We start from the raw sequence: 23,924 nt of genomic DNA on the forward strand, positions 1-23,924 counted from the left end.
ACACTTAGGGGTATATTTACTAAGCTGTGGGTTAGAAAAAGTGGAGATGTTGCCTATAGCAATCAATCAGATTCTAGTTATCATTTATTTAGTACATTCTACAAAATGGCAGCTAGAATCTGATTGGTTGCTATAGGCAACATCTCCACTTTTTTGAACCCGAAGCTTAATAAATTTACGCCTTAGTTGCATTTCTAGGCTGTACAAGCACCTCCTGAGAGCACAGGATGCATCGATACAAAAGAAAAAGACTGTTTCTGGTACTCACCCAGTGTTTTTTTGCAAACGGCCTACACTATTTATTACTTTATTAACACATACCATAAAAAAATTATTTTTTGGCCAGGCTGTGTCTATATGACCAATATTCTTCTAACTTTTAAAACATGTCAGCAAATTTATTTCTGATGAGCAAAAATGTTCATTACATGTTGGTGACAAAAATGGATACATTTTAACATAGACAGTATAACATAACACGGGCAATATAACATAGCATATCATACCAAACAATGACAGACATTCCTTTACCGTGCAAAATGGCATCTTCATAATACCCAGAATTATTTTTTATAGCACATCTTGCCATCTGCACACAGTAATTAAAACACGATTCCTAGCCTAGATATACAGCTATGGATAGAATGATTAAAGGCATCTGTATAAGTGGTTAAAGGTCAAGTTGCATGGATAGATCTTAGACAAAATATACAATTAAAGATTCTTTAAATCATTTATTTCAGCTAGGGGGGGGAGAGTGTCCAAAAAAAGGCTGCTTTGCCAGGGCAAAATACAGCCCTGATTTGCACTGCCAATCCAGTTTGATTTAACAGCTAGTTTGTATGATCTGCTAGTAATTTTGTCTTTGCCAGAATGTGTATTCCTATGATGATGGCACATGCAGTCTGTCTGAATGCACTTCATCATATGTATGGCGTTTCTATTCGACTTTGTGCAAAATACATAAAATGTGTTTAGTCTCCACATTTTTCCATTTGGGGTATAATCTTTTGAATAATTATTTCACCACTATTCAGACTCCTGAAGACAGTTTTACAAGTGGCAAAAGGGTTATAACTTTCTCCAAAATATCCCACTTTTGGACACAAGTGCCTCAGTTCCTCTTCCACTCTTTTGGTCTCTGTCCTAGTGATAGACTCATCTATTATATCCCAAAAGTATTGTCTTTTACCCTTCACACAATCCAAACAAAATACGGGCACCAAACCGTCAAATCGCTCTCAGCCTATCGCCTAAGGCTTGTTATAGTTAACAGAGGATTGTGTAAGTAAGAGCTCCACTACTATTGGCGAACGTTCTGCTTAATGTCAATTGGCCGTGAGTCAGGAAGTGGGCGGGATAAGATACAGCAGTGTTTGCTGGGTTACTGTAACTCCTCCCCCAGCGTCCTGTCCTCCCTGTACTGATCCGTTGTGTCACACTGCAGCACAGCATCCAGCCCCCTGTCCGGGGTACAGGTATGGTTATTATAGTATTGTCAGTGGCCTGTAATATTCTCCGCGATCCTTTATTTAATAGGGAGACTGAGCACAGTGTTACGAAAAACGCTTTATGTAAGCAATGCATGCATATATTATATAGACACACATTGTCAGTGATATGTAAAGGTAAGCTTTCAGTGTATGATGCATATTACCTGCATGCAATGTACGTAAAATAAATGCAAATGTTACAACATTGTGTAGTCGTGCAGGGAATCAGCATGTCAGCAAGTATTTTTTTATTCAGTCTTTTTACAGTGCAAATACACATTTGTAAATATTTATGCTCAACAGTGGGAAAGAAGGTGGCATATGTAAAATATGATGCTCTAAAGACAATGGCTTTATGTTTAAATTCAGTGATAACTCTTATTTTATACACTTGTCCTGAATATGGATTTATTTTCACTTTTTGCTACATTTTAGAATACATAAATATTGCCACAGTAAAACAAATGTGAAAGGAAAGCTGGGTACACACTACAGAAAATTACTCCTGGTGCAGTGTCTTTAAGATTTTACCAACTACTGAAAGTCCTGATCAGCATGTAGATTCATGTGTACACACTTACATGATTTTCCTTCAGATCTATGCTCTTCATCTGTCATAACAATCTGCTGAAAAGATTGTGACTCTCAACTCTATGCAAATCTGCTGGTCGTGAGTACATACACTTCAAAATTTGCCTGACATTGTTCCATGGTGTACAGAGCTTTATAGTCTGGTAATGAAATGATATGTTCTTTGGTATGATAAAAACATGATTGTGGAACTAATGCAATATTGGGCCTAACAGTTATTTATTGTGTGATTGGCACAATATTTGGGTGAAAGACATGTATTGTGTACCCAGATTTAGGAAGTTGTTCACATTTCTTTGGCAAAAGAATACACACTGCATTGTTTATTTTGCAATTTTAGCAGTGGATCATGAATGTAGCTCCTAATTGGATAGATGCCATGGATCCAGGCTCCACGTTCACTGCACACTCTATTATATGCAAGTTTGAATATTTTCCTGTGACACACAATAGAAACCTGACTCCTACAGTATTCTATATCTAGATTTCTACAGGGCCTGCCTGAGCCAGTTATATGTAACAAGTATATATGCAGGGAAAATGTTCATCTGCCTGCTACATTGATGAACAGGGTTTGTCCTAAGTGATCATCTTCTTAGGCCTCATATTCACTGGCATTATTTCCATGTCTTTTTTTTTTTTTAATCTTTATTTTAAATGGCCTTCATCCCTTTTTTAACACTAGTACATTGCACGTAAGTGGTCTGAAAATGGAATCCAGTGAGCCGATACCAACATGTTATCTTACTTGCTTTCAGGACATTAACATTTTTCTGAGGTCTGCCTGCTCCATTCACCATAAGTAAATGTATAAACAAAGTCTAGGCAACCGTTATTGTCATTCTTAATGCATTTAAAAATTTTACCTGCATTTTTAATGCAATATAAATGCCAGTTGGTATGAGACCTTAGGCGTCTTAGATTGCTGTCCATTATCTGTGTGCATTTAGTACTTTTGTACAGTATTTCTGGGTTCTATTTCTTTCCTACTAGTTTCAGGTATCTACCATTTTTATCAGCAATTTGCTGCTCCAATTTAAAAGGGCAATTAACACTGATTAAAATGGCTACTCCATTATGCTTAAATGGGCCAGAGGTTGAATAGCAGGTTGGATATTTAAGATTATGAAATTGAAAAGTCGAATGAAGATAGAAGTGGGTCTTCTGGATAGCTATAATGTTTGCCTTTTGGGTCGCAAAGCTCTTGAGGGCAATTCTTCGTTAATTGGGGGAATTCAGTCCCTTCGCATTTATAGAGAAAAATTTAATCATTATCTTTGAACATAGTGTTGGTTAAGACCACATACCCAAAAATCTGACCTTGGTGGTCTACGCCTCCAAACAGTCTCCGACAAATTCGGCAAAGAAAGGGAATGACAGGTCGAGGATGGAAACGAAAGGACAGAAAAAAATTGAGATAGTTCCCCTTATGGGTACTAACACTTACGCCACTTAATGAAGGAAAGTAAGTGGCAAAAAGGGTAGTGTATGTATGGGGACGTGAGCCGGGGCCACGGGCACTCTAGCCTAGTGTAATCTGAATAAGATATTTAAACAAAACCATTAAATATGCTATTAAATATACATGCTCATCGCATGATACCTTTGTGCTATAGATTTACTGTAGCACGAGGTCTAAGAGTAAAACATATGAATGCGGTGTATAACATCAACAACATAACAGTTTATATTATAGCAGTGAACAAAGGTCAATGCATAATAGACCATTACAGTTGACTTGGAGATTGGGGTACCTCCACAAGGAAGAAGAAGAGTGTCGAGAAGCTGGGTAGAGGGATTCCCCAACTGATGTACCTTAGGAGGCAGACAAATTTGAAGAATACAGAGTACAATATAAACATGAATCAGTAGAAGACGTTTTAGCTCAGACCAGTGAAGCGAGCAGGAGCAATCTTACGTGGTAACTTGGTGACTCGACTTGCCTTAGGAGTGGGAGTCTGATCTTGTATCTGGATGTTCCTATATTTCAGCAACACCATGGCCTTGTCAGGGAACGGTATCATTTCTGTGGACTAGTAATTTAGTCTAGAAGCCCCAGCAGTATTGGATATTGGCTGATCTTAAAGCCGCTGTGATCTGGTGAAACAACCTGCGCTTGGTCTGAATAGCAGCAGATCTATCCGGATACAACTGTAAATCGCCCAGTTCCACTCGAGTAGGAGAAGAGGGCAAAGAAGCTAGCAAAATCTGTTCTTTAATTCTATAAAAGTAGACCCGTAGCAAGGTTTCCTTAGGTACAGAGTCTGGGGCATTCCGGGTTTTAGGCAGACGGTGAATACAGTCTATGAGAAGGTCATTTGTCGAGGCAGTTGGTAATAGCTTATGGAACAGGTCCGTGGCATATTCACAGAGGTCCGAGTTAGCGACAGAGTTAGGGATACCCAGAATGTTGATGTTGTTGCGTCGCGACCTGTCCTTAAGATCCACCAGTTTGTCCTTAGACTCAGCAACTTCTTCCTTCATGAGCAGATATCAACTCATTGTGGGAGGACTTATGTCCAAGTTGATCCGTTCTGGCACTTCTGGGTCACATCAGCCTTAATTTCTTTGATTGATGCTCTGAATTGAGAGGTGATGTCCACTTTAAGGGCTACCAGTAGAGACTGAATAGACCTCAAAGTAACATGGCCATCCATCTCCAAGGCATGTGTATCTGCCTGTATATTAGGTGAATCTGATTGTGTCCTAGGCAGAGAGGTCTGGGAAAATTGAGGCACCTGTTGCACCGCGGCCTAAGATGCAGCAATGTTGGATGAAGAAGTGGCAGAACTGGAGCCAAAGAAATTCACTGGAGGAATTGGTTTGTCGGGCTTCTTTTTTAGGAGGAGCCATGATGTCCAAGAAGACTAGGTAATGCAAATTGTTTGCAGTGGACACCTCCTATATTAAAGATATCCTTGTAGATAAGTATGGTACTAAATATTATGGTATGAGCAACATTTAGGTTACAGTATGGCCCAGTAGAGAAATTGTCAGGCAGGCATCTTAAAGTCAGAAGGACTTCGGTAACATGCAACTAGTTTGCAACTGAAGAAGCACAGAAACCTACAGGCATGAATGAGGTAGCAGTTTACTTATCTTTGTGGAGTTTGTATGTTCTCCCCGTGTCTGCATGGGTTTCCTCCAGGTGCTCCGGTTTCCTCGCACATTCCAAAAACATACTGGTAGGTTAATTGGCTGCTATCGAATTGACCCTAGTTTCTGTCTGTCTGTGTGTGTGTATGTTAGAGAATTTAGACTGTAAGCTCCAATGGGGCAGGGACTGATGTGAGTGAGTTCTCTGTACAGAGCTGCGGAATCAGTAGTGCTATATAAATAGCTGATGATGTTGTTTGTCATGCAAAAACTCTGTTAATCTTGTATAGTAACAAAATGTGTAAGCTGGATAAGCACAAGATGTAATGTGGCAGGAGAGACACTAGATGGCAGCAGTGTCCTATTGCAATGGCTCAGGTGCTGATGACATAAGAAGGTTAGTACACAGACAGCTGTGTGTTTATGACAGGTCTGATGATGAGTCCTGTGTGAAGGTGTACAGCGCTGTATTGGTGGATTTAAATTTATTTCACCATTTCACTGTCACAATGATGCAATATAGAGAGGGGTCTACAATCCAACTGACAGCATGTGAATCGGCAGTATTACCCCTAGGAATTTAATTTTTACCCCATTTGGGGTAATTTACCCCTGTTCCCTGACCACTGCTCTACACAGATACCGGAGGAGTGCCCGGAGGGCTCAGGCTTTGTCAGGTAGGCCGGTCAGATGTTTTGAAGATGCTGGGGCTAGTCGGAAGGTAGGTATTGACCCTCTTACTGGATGCAGCAAAAGTGAGTCCTCAGAATGGAGGAAAACTGCAATTAATTAGTAATATTTGCCCTAATTGTGAGGAGCTCTTCAGATGTACAACTGATCCGAATGGCTGTTGAGCCACATCCCCGGTACACTCTCTTTTTAAGTAAATAACTTTGGTTAATTTGGAGAAAACATTTCAAAATAAACAGTTTTGTTATTGTATTTATAATCATACCATCATACACGTACAATTAGAAAACAAACAGACATTGCCAGCCATGATATATGTTTTTGGAGACAAAGCATAGCATTTAGTAACAATGTTCTTCTGTCCAGTATCCATACATACTAATCAGAAATTAGGTTTGATCGATTTAGTGCAAGTTAGATAATGAAAGCAAATGTCTGGTTATTGCACATTGTAAGCCTGAAGTACAATTCTACTCATGTAAAAAAAGCTACTAATAAATTTCGCAAATATGGATGTAATTGTTGTAGATACTTATCAGAAGAAGATATTTTAGACAAAGTTGTTGCCGTGGGAGGAGGAGGACGGGACTTTTTATTAAGCTACTTGGCTCAAGTGACGGGATCACTCTAAAGTTTGGTTACACTTAGAGCAGTATTTCCAGGTAGGGTGACAAGTCCACACTACATGGGATCCCCTCATCCAGGCTTTGTGAGGCTGTGTGGGTTTCTCATTGGTCCTCCCTCTCACATACATCTGTAGTCTGTTTTAAAGTGGCTCTGAAAAAAAACTATCGAGGCTGAAATCTCAGTTTCACCTTTTGAAGCAACCTTACTATTACACTTATTATTGTTAAAAATAAGCCTCAATTGCAGATTTTTTTTTCTTTGTTTTAATGGGAGAATTATTGTGAATGGAGGTGGAGTCGGGAACATTTATAAAAACTCTTCTAAAGGTTACTATGTAGAGATGGTGGTGTTGCCTGTAGCAACCAATTAGACTCCTTTTCAGATTTCAGTGTGTAAACTGTAGCAGAGAAGTCTTACTGCGACACCCATATGACCTAAAGTTTACTGATTCCAGAAAATACACCCTATACTTCCATCTAGGTCAGTGCTGTCCAAGAATTTACATGAAAAGATATGTTGCAACTATGCACTTGCAGGTCAGTTAAATACAAAAAAAAGTGAGGCCATACAATAGAGTATGTGGAGGTCTGTGTCTCTGCAATAAAGGATTGAGGTTCAGACTTTAAAAAAAATAAATATAAATATTTTCAAAGGGAGACCATGCTGTGGCAGACTATTCTATCTTTCCCAGAGGAGAAAACAATGAAGTGGTATTCAAAAGGGCAGTTTGTAGTAGATGCAAGATGCATATTGTCGGTTGTACTAAGTTAAACAGCTTCGATTCCCATAGTACGGGGTGCACCTTTTGTATAAAAGGTAACTTAAACTGTTAGTCTTGCCCATGTGGTACTCAATATATCTGCTGCACTATTGGGACTCTTAGTCCCAATAGTGTAAAATATTGGGTAAAAATAAAACTTTAGCAACATATTAAAATCAAGAGTGCCACACATGTCATATACTGCGCATTTCACTGAAGTTCATGACACTAATCCATTTAAATAAAATAAAAAGTTTGGAATTGAAAATGTCCCTCAAGGCGATTTTGAGGGGTGAAGGGTTACCTCTTTTAAGGTAGTGTGAAGCTTATTTGATTTATACTATTAATACTTTTACACAATGGATTTCATTGTTCCCTCAAAGCTAGCATAGTATGATATATATAATGCTATTTATGCATTTATTTTTCTGTAGAAGCTTTTTTTGTATGGCTTTTTTTTTTTTTTTTTTTTTTTTTATAAAATATTGATATGGTTTTATTTGTTAGTGTTGTTCAGCTGCCTTTAGAAGGAGACTCTGAAATGCATTACATGGAGGACACTGTTGAAAGGGTTAACCCAATTCATGGCAAATTTCATCTCCTGTCTATATTGGATTTGGTTTTATATTGTATTAAAAGTATTACAGCAATTGACTTATTGAGGTTTGTTTGTCATCTCCATTTAAAATAACCATTATTAATTGGGTATATTCTATTTCGCAAGTATGACGTAACCTTGTTTTTGAGGAAATGTTTGTACCACCAAAGGTTAGCCTTGTTCCTATTACTGTCTGAGTTCTACGGTTTAATATGCCAATTTTAGTGTGCCTGATGGCTGATGCAGATGGTCTGCCTGTTTTAATTTCACAGTAAAAGCGAAGAAAAACACACACTGTACAAAAATAAAATCTTAACTGAAAAATAGAATGCACGTGACAATTAAAACTGTTCTGTTTGCCAGTAAATGTAAAAGACACCTCTATCCTTACAAAGTGATGAAGTGCAAGATTTAAATGAGTCATAGTCAGCATGTGTAATGAAAAACATTTATCAGATGGAAAGGATACTTTATTATGATGGGGAATTTTTTCCACCATTCATACTTTTAGCTAGAGGGTTCCCATAGATTTTAGAGACAACTTGCTATTGAATTAGAATCAAATGTTACTAAATCTACAAAACAATCATCAAATACAATTTTCTTTTATCGATGTCAAAAAAGATTATACTATGCTTAAAATAGACACTGTACTAGCACGATTTTGAAACAAAGTGGGTTCTATACTAACACTGCTTAAAGGTGCAAATCTGCTCTAAAACCATAGCAACCAATACGCTTTTATCTTTCAGTAAGAGTGAATCGTTTATTTATATGGTAGGCTTTCACTTACAAAGGTTTTACAATCTACTTTTTCAAGATCTATTTACTCCTCCTTCGAAAAACGTCTTGAAATATGGAAATGTGCCCTCAAGCTTTCAGCAGATTTTAGCCATAGAAACCCCCTCTTAATCACCTGAGAATCGCAATGTGTCTCAAGCTGAGAGCCAGCTTGTGCCATGTCTCTAGGCGCTGGAGGATTCTGTCCATGTATAATTAATACAATAGTATAATATGCTAGTTTTTCTGGAAAAATGTTATACCTGGGAGGCTTGTTCATCTGTGTAGTGGTTGTCCTTCCACAGGGGCCTATTCAGTAAGCTCTTAATGACTTATTCGCATGCTTTAGGCATTTTAAACGATGCCCCTGTCTAACAAAACCTAATGCAGGAGATATCTATGATATTTCATGCATTAGGATTTTAAGTGTTGCATCAAACCGCAGTCCCCATAATATTTAATGGGGGCTGTGGTCTGTGCCAGTTTAATAAGCTCCAAAAAGCCTAGCTTTTTGGAGCTTGACCCCAGGGCTAATGCCATCTGAAGATGCAGTTAATGCTTCCCCATAGGGTAGAACAGGTGCAGGAGAGGGTACTTTGGATCCCTCTCTGCAGTCTTCCTGCTCTCTCCTCCTTTAAGTAATGGAAAATGGCCCTGCACATATGCGACCTAAGGTGCAGTAAAGACTCCTGGTCAGAACCCGGAGTTGTTAGGAGGCTATCACAGCGATGACTCTCTTTCCCTATCGGATGCGTTGTCATGGCATACTTTCTTCGTAAAAGGGTGGCAAAATATCATTCCTTAATATTGGGATAAGGGATGATACTTAAGGTGGGGGAATGCGGCCATTAGTAAATAGGCCCCACAATCCCTTAAAATATATTAATTATTAAATTTTTTGAAATTCAGTGTCCTTTATATGTTCCAGATGTCAATTTTGAATATCTACAGGGAATGAGATTTTTCTAGATTGATCTGGCATACTCCGTACTCGGTATCCGAGTACTTGGATCAGAACTTTTTTTTTAATGATTGTCTTAGGAATTCTAGCAGTCAAACTGGATATTTTCAATAGTTCACCACATTCAATATAGTGAATATTAAATTGGTTGTACCACTAAAAGTTAGGCTTGTTCTTCCCTCCTTTCTCTTTCTCAATGCAATGCATTTTAAGACGCAAATTGTAACTTTATTTACTGTAAATTACTTTTACCTTTGAATAATACAATATTCTGCACATCTCTGGAGAAGTCAGCATATTAATCTGCAAAAAGTATAGAATCCACTTTTCAAAATACTAGATACCATTATTATTACCGTTATCTATTTATGCTTTGTACAGTTATTGACACACATACAGTTACAGAGATAAAATAGCTATAATACAGCGCCAGTACTTGGACAGCTCACATTTATTAATACTAATAAATACTCTTGGCTGCCCAGAAGATGACATGTAAAAAGTTAAGATAAAATAAACTATATAGTAAATGTAGACACATGTCTAATTTTGTTTTATCTTCTATCTGTTTACTATGCAAGTGTGTAGGTATATGTCATTTATTTGTATGTGTATAACAATTGAACAAAACTAGCACTTGCTGTTTAATTAAATTGTGTGAGATCCAAGTGAATGCAATTTAGAACAAAAGGTCTTCTTTTGTGGCTATAAAACTACAAACATACATACATACATACATACATACATACATACATACGAGGATTGTCATATTGTTTCATTTTGTATACTCCATTTTCTTCCTACAATATTCTAAGTGGCGTTGAGGTTATTATGGAAGCTGTATGCTATAGTAGCACCATAGAGTATTTGACTTGGCCAACAGATTACCTTGTGGGTGCCCAGATTAGGCACCCACAAAGTAAAGAAATCTGATTGTCCAGATAAAGGAATTGTTTTGTTTTAACTCTTCCAATTGAAGCTGAATCCATAGCCATAGTTGTGAATATTATCCAGCATTTTAATTATTTTTCTGTGATATGTTTGCAGCATTTTACAATGGACTCTGTGTTGAAGGACAGTTACCTGGCCAGTTTTTGTCAGCCCCCTGATACCATTCCCATAAATGACCTCCTCGAGTCTAAGAAATTATCTTCAAGAAAACCATCATCGACTTTGAAAGACCAAAATCCTCATTCCTATGATGTTCTACAAGCTCCGAATAGCAAAGGTAAATTGAGAACCTTCACTTGTTGAACTCAACTAAGATAATCTATCTACAATCAGGGGCTGGTGGGCAGAGGGAGACCTGCCTCCCAAGCCAGTTCCATGTTGGGCTACTGCCCCAACCCAAGGTAGCCTATCTGTATTTTTTTTTTCCTTTTAAATTAGGCTGCAGAGCTGAGCCAAGTCTCGCCCCCATGCTAAAATTTGCCAGCCAGCCCCTCAATAAAATAGAAAAAAGAAAATTTGCCTTCCTTGCAACATTTAGTTGGATTCGATTTAAAGAAAGCCTTTGTTTTAAGTGATCAAAAATACATTTATTTATTTTTTAATTAGAGAAGGTCATATTTTAAGTTATCAAATACATCCCTTCATGACACGTAAATTTGGTCTTCAACACTATTTAAGTAGGTGGTTCCGTGTTAAAGTAACATCCACATAAATTCCAGGAATCAAGGTTTTTATTTTAGCAAAACATTGTAGGTAAACGACGGACCCGACTATCCACATGAAGTGAAAGAAAACATGTTTTACCAGACCAAGCCATATTCTTCCATTACTCTGTAGTCCAGGTGCCCTTTGCAGGTGCTTTCGGTGGTGGACAGGGATCAGCTTGAGCACTTCGACCTATCTGCGGCTATGCAGCAAGCTGCGAAGCCCTGTGTCTTCTGACACCTTTCTATCGTAGCCAGCATTAACTTTTCAGCAGTTTGGTATAATCCCACGGAATACTTACTGTAACACAAACGGGCTAGCCTTTGCTCCCCACGTGCATCATTGAGCCTTGAACACCAATGACCCTGTTGCCAGTTGTCCTTGCTTGGACCACTTTTGGTAGATATTAACCACTGCATTCTGGGAAAACCCCACAAGATCTGCCATTTTGGATATGCTCTGACCCAGTCGTTTAGCTGTCACAATTTGGATAGGACAGTGAATTCCAAACTAGGTTTCAGTTCAAGGCACCCTTGGGGCCCCCGTCATTTTTTCAAGACACCCCTAAGCCAAAATAATTACCAAGTAGTCCCCTGCCTTGCTTACCACCGGCCCTGGCCGAGGCACCCTTGTGAGATCGCCGAAGGCACCCCAGGAAGCCTCGGCACACAGTCTGGGAACCACTGGGATAGGACTTTTCCACATTTTGGTAAATTAGTTCTTCGAAGGTTTTATAATCCCCCTAACCCCTCTGTACTTGTCTGGTGGGACTTCCTCATGTGTGATCTCATTGCATTGCACCCCTAAAAAAAATAGGCCCCATTGCTTCCATCTACAGATTTTTCCAGCACCAATAAATAACCATACTAATGTGTTGTGCAAATCATAATAGATGTGACCGTGAAATTACAGACTATTTGGCCAAATTTGCTTCTATGTACATAAATACATCATTGTGATTTTCCTCATAGTACATGCAGTATACAGCCACACTGGGGCTCAGAGAATGAAATAATAATTTATTTTCATGTCTTTGTAGCAAGGCCATCTGTGTCATTCTTCCAGTACTATAACTGGGCCCAATTGCCAGCAGCTATACATTCCTGGATTGGTATAACCCCCTGCTGAACCTTTTCTTACCCCTGTGCTGAGCCTATTTTGACACATTTTGGGCTGGTCACATTTTAATATCAGTAATTTGTTTAGGCTACACCCACACAAATTATGCCTTGGTTTTTTTTCAGAAGACTTTGAAATTTCAGAAAATATAGTTCGCTGACTACACCGACAACACTTACCGCGGCATCTTCATTCCAGACGGCTGCTTCCCGACAAGGATCCATGACAACTGTACTGTGAAGTGACTTCAGCCAATCACGATGAAGGAAGACGCCGGCGGGACTTGATAACATCAGTGAGATAGGCGACGCTGCTTTTAAACGGGTAATGTAAGTATGCGGCTCTACACTGTACAACCCTTTCTAAAGTACATTGTACATAGCCGCATACTTAAATTACCCCGTTAAAAGCACCGTTAACAGCGTCACCTATATCACTGACGTCATCAAGTCCTGCCGGCGTCTTCCTTCATCGTGATTTCCTGATGTCGCTTCACAGTACAGTCGTCATGGATCCTTGTCTGGAAGTAGCCGACCAGACTGAAGATGTCGGGGTAAGTGTTGTCGGTGTAGTCCGCATCGTTAAGCTGTACCATGCCCGTTAGTTTGTTTATATAACCTCAGAAGGCAAAATCAAAGTTTTTTGCTATTTATGCACAATAAAGAATAGATTTCATATTTTATTGTAAGTGGGAGCATCCATGCATGTTTTTAGTTGACCTGGTTGGTGGATCTTGGGTGTCCAGAGTTAGATTTATGAGTTATACGATTCGCAATAGGACTGTCTTTAAATTTGATTGTCATTCAGAAAACTCGTGAAGGTTCTACACAGGTTCTTTTTTAACTTCAATAGTATTTTTTATTTTTCTTTCAAGTTTAAGGGGTATAGAAAAAAAATGAAGGGTAGGGGGAAGGGAAGACCAGAAAAAAGAGAAGGGAAGGGGAGGTACATAGTAGGGTTGACACATTACATCACATCAAAATTTACGGTACTTAATACAATAGGGGCTATCAAGGCAGTAGGTCAGTAATACAGCAAAGAAAAGACTAGTAACATCAAAGAGGTCACACTTCCAGTGGGGTATTCCCGTTTTAAGAAACTATGTAGGTTCGGGCAAGGGTTCTTTCAAGGTAAACTGTGAAAGGGGTAGCAACGAATCAGCTCGAGCTCTAGTTGCCCCCTCACCCTCTGTAGTATACACATGTCAGGAAAACCACTTTATTAAGGGTGATGAAGGGGATGAAGAATATGGCATCCCCCACGTTTCCATTTCGAAGCTAAACTGTACTTTAGCAATCACTTTGTTTAGCGTGGGCAGGACGGGGGTTTTTCCAGTTTTGAGCCAACGCTGCCCTAGCAGCTATCAAAATGTGACAAAACACATATCGAGCATGGAGAGGGAATTGTGGTGGGAAATGCTGTAGTAGGGCCACTTCGGAATGGGATCTACTTTTTGAGAGGTGATCTTATTAGCAAACTCAAACACCTGCTCCCAAAATGGACGGAGGAGAGGGCAGCCCCAGAATATGTGCATAATATCCCCTGTTGAGCCGCATTGTCTCCAACAAAATTTGGACTGAGCGGGCCACATTTTGTGAAGACGACTCGGCGTAATGTAGAGTCTGGTAATTAACTTCACCATCATTTCCAAATGATTTACACATTTGGACATTTGAAAAGAGTTCACAAATATTTTCTTCCATTGACTAGTGGTGAGCGTAATATTGAGGTCTATTTAATATTGTAATTGGGATCTGGACTTAGGATCCAGTGTAGAAGGAAAGAGAAATTTATACCAAAAGGTAATACTGCCCTATTAGAACCCTTCGTCAGTCTCGTATATAATAGGGCTGGGGCCAAGACAATTTCAATCCCTGTCCAGGGAGGGTAGAAGACCAATGTCTAATCTGCAAGTATTTATAGAATTCCTGGGCAGGGAGGCAAAACTTATCCCGTATTTGCGAAAAAGACAAAAGCTTCTGCTCCTCAAGTAAATCTGACCAAAATTTAGCCCCATTCTCAATCCAACGATTTAGATTTAACTCTGGAATAAGTTTTGCTACAGTTGCCAGTGAGATATTCGTAGTAGGGACCGTAAGATTTTGGCTATTAGCAATAAACCTATCCCACACCACCAGAGAGTATTTAATCATCTTGGGGAGGAGAACCGCTGCTGGACGCCAGGGTTTAGGGACCCAGATCAAGTCCTCTAGTGGGAACCTCAAGCACAATGCCCTTTCTAAATCAACCCACGGTTTCTGATTTGGGGGAAGGGACCAATCTCTTATTTGGGATAATAGACAAGCGTGGTGATATTTATGTAGATCTGGTAACGCTAAACCACCATGTTGCTTGGGCAGGCACATTCGAGAGCGGGCAATACGAGCGGGTTTACCTTTCCAAACATATGATATCATAATTGACTTCAGTTTATCAAACAATGGTTTCGGGATGCTAGCAGGTATGGTCCGAAATAGGTACATCATTTTTGGTAATACAGACATCTTAAAGGTTGCCAACCTCCCGAGCCGAGAGATCTCGCAACATGCCCATGATTTGGTTAATGTAAGTAACTGCTGAATCAAAGCCGTATAATTTAGATTGATTGTGTTATCTAGGGAAGAGGGTGATCTTTATGCCTAGATACGGAAGAGCCGCAGTTTTCCGAGAGTATTGAAACGTTTTCTTAAGATGTTCTATCCTCGAAGGGGGGATGTTTACAGAAAGGGCCTCAGATTTAGTTGAGTTAAGTTTATAATATGATGCTCGTCTATAGGCCTCAAGTATATTGTGAAGGGCTGGCAGCGAGGTCTCCGGGCTGGTCACGAATAATAATAATACATCATCGGCAAACAAACAGCGTTTGTGGATCGTGTTCTTGATGTTGATACCTGGGAACAGTGGAGAGGTTCTAAGAGCTAGTGCCAGGGGTTCCAATGCCAAAACGAAAATCAACGGCGACAGCGGGCATCCCTGTCTAGTACCATTTGCGATCTTGAAGCCGTCTGACATAAAACCATTGCAAAACACCCTTACACAGGTTCTTTTTATGATGAAAAGTTAAACTATATAACATTTCAACACAACAGCACTCGTCTCTGCACTGAAGACTCTTCAGGAGAAGATTTCTCGGCTACAATTGGAGAAGTCTAAAGCTCAGAACCGCATAACAAGCTTGTCCATGGAGACTGCTGAACAGAAGGTGGTCTTGTCTAACAGAGAAAAGACTGAGTCTTGTCAGCATGAAGATGTAGGACAGAAAACTGGTAAGCTTTTTCTTTACCTGTGCTTTGAGTTCTTGTTTTAATACATACATTCCTTTATTAAAACTGGATAATTAAATAGCCTTTAAAAAAAATGACACATTTTGCCAGCCAATTCAGAAGGCAAAACCATTGGTGTTTCTTTCAAAATTTGTTTGGGTATTCTCTGTTTGAAAGATTTTAGAGTTAGGATGAAATCTGGTTAAAAGGTGCAAGTATGCACCTGGGCAAAACCATGTTGTGATATAAGGGGTTTAAATGCAAATTCTATTGCATGCAATAAACGTACTGCTCGTTTTGCATATAGCACACTAATACTGGGTAGCATTATTTCTGCATTGTGATTTAGAGTTAATCTAGGATGTGCTGCTCTCCCAACTCTAAATCTGTGCTCACATGTTAAATTGCCCCCGCAGCACAACATGGCATTGCCAAGATGCAAAATTGCACATTCTAGGTCAATTTACTCCTAGCTTTAAACTATGCCCAATGTCCTTATGGTTGACTGTAACATACTATTTCAAGTTTGCCTTTTTGTTTTTTGGCTAAGTTCAGGGTGTAGATGACTATGAGATGCCCATGTACGCTATGGGGCTTAAAGGTGTCTCCAATGGGCAGTTACCTGATCCTCTAGCCAAAAGTCTGGCTGCTTGAAACCCGAGGTGCCATGTTTCCCATGTTGTATGGTTGATGGATGTATTCAATGAGGATCACATCAGACAACAATTGCTAGTTTTGCTACACAATACAATCTATTGATTCAATGAAACAAGATGCATACAGATTATTCAGTACTTTCTTACTATTTGTTCTTCCTTCACCTCATTGCTTTAGATGTAATTACCCAACTAAGTGCTGCTCAGGACCGCTGCTCACTTCTTGAGAAGCAGCTGAGCTACATGAGGCAGATGGTCCAGAATGCAGAAATGGATAAGAAAACCATTCTTGAGCAGCAGGTACTTCTATGTGATGTCTTTCATTTTTCCACAGTCAAGTGTATCCATTTTTACGCAGCTATAACACAGCAATTTGTTAATGATTAAAAAGCCACTACACCATTGCCTAAGTAATGTGAGTGTTACCAATGTGTTATATACTTCATGACGGCTTAGGTTTCAGTCATATTTTAGATAGGAAAATTAAAGGCATTCCCTTTATAGTATGTGACAGAGTGATAATCAGATTGTAAAGTAATCTGTGCATCTGAAACTTTAAACAAAATCACTCTGGATAAAATCTTTCCATTCATTTAGTAGTACAAATGATTTCTAGAAATAGAAGCGGTAGCGTTGATATCACAAGCAGCTGGTCCTTTGCTTTTCCTTCAGCTCTTCCTATTGTCTGGAGAGTAATGATCCATCAACTACCTCCACTATAATCTCTGCCCATGTCCACATGTTGCCTTACATCAGTAGTGGTACCATCCTCATGGTAACTAAGTAGTAGAGAGGTTAGGTGCAAGTTAAAGATTTTACATTTCAGAAGAAGGCATCAGTAACTTGTGTCTCAAAAATATGGTGCTTTAAACTTAAGAGGAGATCTGTCAACTGTTTATTTTGACCAAATCTCCTATTTATTTATTTTTTTTAAATTTTTTTTAGCGATTAACATGGGGATTTCCAATTCACCTGGTCTAATGGCCATTTAAACTGTTGCAAGCCTCCCCAAAAAAAAATCACCATATTGCTCAGAATGTTTAGAATCATCAGTTTCTGTATTGTGAAGTGTAGAGCAGGGGGAATCTACTAACGGCTGAGGAAATCTCCCCAAAAATGATTTTACTGGTTTCAGACAGTAAAGATTGCCTGAAAGGCAGCAAGATAAATGAGACTTACTATTTATTTCTATGGACGAAGAAAGCCCACACAAATGTATTGCCGATTGAAATGAATGGGAATAAAGCTCTGTTAAGTAAATCAAATTTTATTATATATTTTTTTTTTTTATAAAAGTAAAGTATTAAATATTGTGGAACTACAAGTGCCTGCATGCCCTGTCAGCCCAGACAAGCTGCAATAGTTCCACTATCATGCCATCAGTCCCATTGTTTTCAGTCCGCACCAGCTCTGCCAGCATGTAAGTGTTTCTTGTGATTGGCTGATCTACTTTCCTTGATTTCAACTGATCAAAATCTGAATGTTAAACAACCTATTTTTTTGTGTGTCTTTATTATGATATGAGAGTTTTGGGAAATTCACAATTTATGGTAATTTTAACTTTTGAACAAAATCAATGTTTGATAGATCTCCCCCATAGTATACTTTGAAATCAACAGTTGCCATACAGCTTATATAATACATGACCAAAAGAACATCACATCCATAATTTGCTTGTTGAACATCACATTCCAAAACCATGGTCATTAATATGGGATTCCTCCCCTCCTTTTGCTGAAATAACAGCCTCCACTCTTCCACTCACAGTTGGCATTTTAGTTGATCCCAAAGATGTTTGGGGTTGAGTTCAGAGCTCTGTGATGTCAAGTTCTTGTCGTCTTGACAAATTAACAAATTTTTGATGGACCTCGCTTTGTGCACAGAGGCATTGTCATGCTGAAACAGGAAAGGACTTTCCCCAAGTTGTCGCTGTAAAGTTGAAAACACACAATTCTCTAGAATGGCATTGTATGCTGAAGCATTATGATTTCTCTTCACTGTTATGAAGAGGCCTAGGCCAAATCACGAAAAATAGCCCAGACGATTATTCCGCCTCCGTTAAATTTTACAATTGGCAGTATTCATTTTGGTAGGAAGCCATCTTCTGGCATCCGGTAAACTCCGATTCGTCCGTTAGACTGGAGTGGCAAATCATGATTCACCATCTAGTAGTGAATGTGTTTCCACTGCTCCAGAGTGCAACTGCTCAGCCATGTATGTCCAATCCATGGAGCTCTACAGGAACAGTTCTTGTACTGATGCTACTTAGAGGCAGTTTGGAACGTAGTAGTGAGTGTTGCAACTGAGGATAGATGATTTTGTATGTGTTACCCACTTAAGCACTCAGCGGTTCTGTTCTGTGAGCTTTTGCACCCTTCTGCTGTGCGGCTGAGCTGTTGTTGCTTCTAGACGTTTCCAGTTCACAATAACAGCACTTACAGTTGACCGGGGCAGCTCTATAAGGGCAAATATTTGATGAACTGACTTGTTGAAAAGGAGGCATGTTATGACAGTGCCATATTAAAAGTCACTGAGCTCTGTGTGACCCATTCTACTGCTAATGTTTAACTATTTAGATGGCTTGGCTATATACTTGATATTATGTACTAGTTAGCAATGGATGTGGCTGACATGGTCAAACACACTAATTGCTAAACACAATAAATACTTTTGGCCATGTAGTGTCTATAAGCAATCAAAAAATTATAGATGTATGTCCAATACATGTAAGACATACATTCTTTTTGATCTAACACTGGTGTTAATTTACCATCCGTGTATTTATAATTATAAATAAAATATTATTTATATTATAATTATCACCATAATCAAGCATTAAAACCTTTTTGCATTTGCAACAATTTCATAATGTCTATAAACATTTCTTCTGCAGAGATGAGACAAATAAACTCTTTATGGTCCTCTAATTTATCTATAGACTCTGCTTCAGCAAGAAAATATACAGGATAAGTTAGAAAAGCTTTCTTTGTTGGAGAAGGAATGTATCAGACTCACTGCTACTCAACACATTGCAGAGGTGAGGCACACCTGGGAATTCAACTAAGATTTCTAACTCCCCCTTTCCCTCTTGTTTTCTCTATTGTATTTATTATAGAGCTATAAAATGCAAGTTTTATTATTTTTTTTTATTATTTTTAATTTATTTATTTTATTTTTTATTTTCTCTGTTCACTTTCAGTATATAGTCTGGCACCTTGTTATGCCTTACTATTAGAAATAATGTCAAATTCTGTTATGTAAGTGGTCTATGGTTCTGGCTGGGATTCATTGCATGGAGTTTGATGCAGAAGGTATTATTATTATTTTAGAGCAAAATTGATGAGCTGGAGGAAAAGTTATATGAAGAGGAACAACAGCGAAAATTAATGCAAGATAAGGCAGTCCAGGTAAGTTTGTTTCTGTTTGCTGTGTAACTCATTTTCTAATTATTTTGTTAATGAAAGACAACAGTCTTAAAGGTAGAGATGAATCAAGTAAGGGTAGATTTAGAGATTCAAATGTAATCATAATAATTTCATTTTGTGTGTTTGAATTTAATTTTGTAAACATAGCAAAGGAAAGAATTAAGAAGAAATGCATTTTTATTACAATCATCCGTGCCCCCAACTAGCACCCCCCCAACACACAAACACATAATGTCCCTAAATTAAAACAATATCTGTTTGACTGTGGTACTAAAAGAAAGCCTTCTCTCTACCAAAAAGATGCAATATTAAATTATCTATTTGGCATGAACAGCAGTCTGTGAATGGCTTACAACACATGTCCAGTACTTTTAAACCATACCAACAAGATCTGTTGTATTGCAATATGTTTGTTCACAGCAGGAAGAATTGGGGGTAACGTCTTATTTCTTCCTAAGTATCTGGTTAGCAGAATGTTCTGTGAGAAATGCACAATAAAACACAAAAGCCCATACAGTGTTGGGAAAGCTTTTACTGTGATGAATGCATCTATTTTTTTCTGTTATAAACTTCTGCATTCTAGAGCAAGAATGTACGAATTGTTTAACTACAGTGGTGACTTAATATTTTATAGCTTGAAACTGGGCTTGAAGTGAATAGAATATTTTTATCGGCGTCTGCTCAAAATGCTTCTCAAAGGAAGGTAAAGAAAAAGAAGCAATTGCAGGTAATTTAAGAGTAGCCAAAAATGTCGGTGTCTGAGTACTAAGACACCTGCACCCAGGATTGTTCTCAAAATGCTCTGCATGCAGTCCTCTCAGCTGTGATTTTAATATTGGAGCAATGAGCACAGTCCCCACTATAGTGCCAGGTCAACAGAACTTACATAGATGCTAATGTTGGATGGTGGATGCCAGTACTGTCACATGGTGCTGCAATCATAATGTTTGCCCCTAACAGTGCTGCACTGTGGTGGGTATTCTATTGTATGGGCAGGCTTAGTAGGATACAATCAAGCTCACAGGTTAGGGCCGTGACCGGACTGTGCGGCAGTAGAGTGATGGTGGGAAGTTACATATGTGTTTTATGTACAGTGTGCGCTGTGTGCATCTCACTCAAGCACTGATCACTAATTCACAACCTTTGTAACACTTCTTTGGGACACTGGTGTGTAAAGCACCAGCCTTGCCAATCACATGCATTCTAGTGTTGTCTGTCTGGTCTTGTATGGGGGCATGTTCATTGCTGTCACATTGCAGTTTATGTAATTCTGTCAGTGCGTGAAGTTCATTGTAGTACCTACAACTTTTATGCAACACGTGTTATTTTCTGCTGAGGCAGATACATCATCATCATTTTTTTATATAGCGCCACTAATTCCGCAGCGCTGTACAGAGCACTCGCTCCCATCAGTCCCTGCCCCATTGGGACTTACTGTCTAAATTCCCTAACACACACGCACACAGGCTAGGGTCAATTTGTTAGTGCATGATGTCACTTCTGTTACACAGTTATTTCTGCTGAGCAATCATGTCTAATTTACAGGTGATCAGCACAAAAACAAATTTCTATTGTTAAATTTTGTCAGCTTTCCTTTGTATACAAATGAAAAACCATCTGATAAGACATGTCTACTTGGACCATTTATTTACATGGTTTTGTTGCCTGTTTGAGATTCATGTTTTGTCACTTCAATCTGTTTATGTGCAGTAACAAAGTGATGTTATATGATCGTAAAGGGTCACAATGTTTTGAAAGTTAGCTAATTTATGGTCTCGTTTAATAGTTTTCTTGTCTTGAGTTGCAGAAACCTGCCATAATTAAAGGTATCCCTAAACAGAGAGTGTCTCTGAAGGCAGGGGATCTACCATTTGTAGCTGGGAAGGTGAGTTTGCATGTGGTGGTTTTTCTTTTTTAAACTTGATATGCAGACTTTTTAATAATAACTCTTTGTTTTAGTCTACCAGTGCAAGCCATTCTCTGAGTGCAACTGTTCAGAATGTTCTGCACATGATGAAGCATCAGAGCAAGACTCCACGGGTCACTGAGCAACGCTCAAGATCTGCAGGACACAAGCTGATCAGGCCTTTAGGTGCCAACAGGCCTTCAGCCACCTGTTCAGTTCTCTCTACTGGAGATAGTCTGACTGATCTACTATTGGCTTTACAAGGCGAGCTGGAGCAAATGAGTTTGTGAGTATACAGTATACTTATTCATAACCTTATTTTTTATTTAAAATTACAAAGATAACATGTCCAGTATGGATATTTGTAAACGGAATACAGAAATTAAAACAACTTTACAATTTCCAGCAAATATGTATTCACTGTGTCTTTTCTTGAATTATGAATTTAATGTAATAGTAAACAGGTGAGGGTAAGTATTATGTATTCTTCATACATACCAAAATTCTAGCTTGCAAACAAGCCTAGGGAACATAGTGTCAAAGTAGAATGCTGCAATAAAGTTGTTTTAGGTTGTGTGTGTTTTTGGTTTTTTTTGGGGGGGGGGAGGGGGGGTTCTGTTTTTCGTTTTTGTTTTTGTTTTTTATAAAAATTGGCCTATAGTCACTATATATTAATACAGGGTGTGTGCTGTTCTAAATGTTACCCGTGTTGGACCATAACATAACTGTATAACCTGGTGTGTGAAGGTACAGCACGCCAGTTGGCACATAAATGTATGCCCTGGTACACAGTGGGATTATATACAAATGTAAGGTTAAATTTCTCACTGTTAGTGGACCTATGAGTAAAATGAAATTGTTGTGTATTGTTAATGTGCTCAATAGTTTTACTCCTAAATCTGGACGTAAGTGTGCTGTGATATGACAAAATAATGTTTATTTCTGTTCTATTTATTTATAAGTGAGCATCAAGATCTATTGAAGCAAATAAATGAAACGAAGGACAGTGATATGCGTGAAGATTTAGAACGTGAGATGGATTGCCTTGTCAAACACATGGAAACAAAAAGTGATCAGATCCAGAAGCTAAAGAGACATCAAGCGAATGTAAGGATTCTGAAAACAAATTGCTGTTTTAACACTTGTTATGTTTTCTGTGCACAGTAGTTTTTTACCTTTAGGTACCATAATAACTGTTTAATTCACAAATTATTCAATGGGTATCACGTTTACCTCACAATGCCACAAACAACTGAGATGATCCTAAGCCCCACACACATGGTGCTAATCCCCAATTTCCATACTTTGCCCTGTCCACACTTACTATCAACCATGCACATACAGTGATTGTATACAATCAGAAAAAATAAAAACAAGTGTATACCTTTGTCCCCTGACACTATAAATGAGACAGAACTCATAAATATGAAAATCAGGCTGGTTATTTAGGGAAGAAGAAATATTTCATGAAGCTCAATTAGATTGTTGAATGGGTTGTAAAGGCAAAAAAAAAACAAATGGATTGCGGGTTACTGCTGTAGATACTGCCCTGTGCTTTGGCTAGACATGTCTGCTTAATGTGTGTTTGTGGAGCTCCTTAACCCTTTGTGGAGCTCCCTAACCCTCTAGCACTTTACTCCAAGGGTTAAGTACTTACAAGACAAGTCAGAATTACATTCTGTGATTGATCTCTTTCTGAAAATGGAAGGGTCTTAATGTAAGATGAAGACTTTCAATAGGGATGATATTTTAGCTATATCTTAAAGAAAAGAGATTCATCTTTCTTTTTAATTATATACTTTTTCATAATGGCAATATTATATTTGTAATATTTTAACACATTGAATGTTAAATAATTTGTCACAGAATTACTGTTTTACAGTATGAGCAGAAAATATATAGAATATTTCTTTAACATTGAAGTACAAATGTGTCTATTGCCAACAACTATAGCTATAAAGAATGTTTTTTGTGTGTTTATGGTCAACATACTTAATTGTAATTGTATTCAATGAAATGCCTTTGTCATTTCAGGTTGTAAGGCTTAAGAAAGCAGCTCGGTCAATGAAGAAACTCTCCTCAAGTGCTAGATTAGCTGTTGGAGGAGATGGCTGCAAAGTAGACATTTCGGTCACTCCAAGGGTGAAACAAGAAACTTTGCCGAGAGGCACTCAAACTCCCAACAGCAAGGCTGCCCTCCAGCTGTTGAAAAATGTGCAAAAGATTCAGACGACTCTTAAGAAAGATGACATCATGTGGGAGAAATGATTTCTCTTTGTGTCGGTGGCATTTTATGTGTGTGT

The 23,924-nt window shown here is 38.5% G+C and overlaps 1 protein-coding gene across 2 annotated transcripts; it reads left to right on the plus strand.

Annotated features, from left to right (window-relative positions):
- The first annotated feature begins 1,368 nt into the window (after nt 1–1,368).
- CEP57L1 (centrosomal protein 57 like 1) lies at nt 1,369–23,924 on the plus strand. 2 transcript variants are annotated; one of them, XM_075202888.1, is made up of 11 exons: nt 1,369–1,478; nt 10,644–10,824; nt 15,461–15,637; nt 16,469–16,590; nt 19,229–19,327; nt 19,620–19,697; nt 20,350–20,442; nt 21,523–21,600; nt 21,675–21,907; nt 22,584–22,728; nt 23,656–23,924. In XM_075202888.1, exons 2-11 carry the CDS (start codon nt 10,653–10,655, stop codon nt 23,887–23,889), a joined length of 1,431 nt encoding a protein of 476 aa, XP_075058989.1. In that variant the 5' UTR covers nt 1,369–1,478; nt 10,644–10,652; the 3' UTR covers nt 23,890–23,924. The 2 variants fall into 2 exon arrangements, with proteins under 2 accessions (XP_075058989.1, XP_075058990.1); XM_075202889.1 differs by lacking the exon at nt 20,350–20,442.

Source organism: Mixophyes fleayi, chromosome 3 (genome assembly GCF_038048845.1).
Source record: "Mixophyes fleayi isolate aMixFle1 chromosome 3, aMixFle1.hap1, whole genome shotgun sequence".
In the NCBI taxonomy this organism is placed as follows: Eukaryota; Metazoa; Chordata; class Amphibia; order Anura; family Limnodynastidae; genus Mixophyes; species Mixophyes fleayi.

Coding starts and splice junctions, on each gene's coding strand:
- CEP57L1 (XM_075202888.1), top strand. CDS start 10,653: ATGGACTCTGTGTTGAAGGACAGTTACCTGGCCAGTTTTTGTCAGCCC. Junction 19,698..20,349: donor TGCAAGATAAGGCAGTCCAG/GTAAGTTTGTTT, acceptor AATATTTTATAG/CTTGAAACTGGGCTTGAAGT. Junction 21,908..22,583: donor GAGCTGGAGCAAATGAGTTT/GTGAGTATACAG, acceptor TTTATTTATAAG/TGAGCATCAAGATCTATTGA.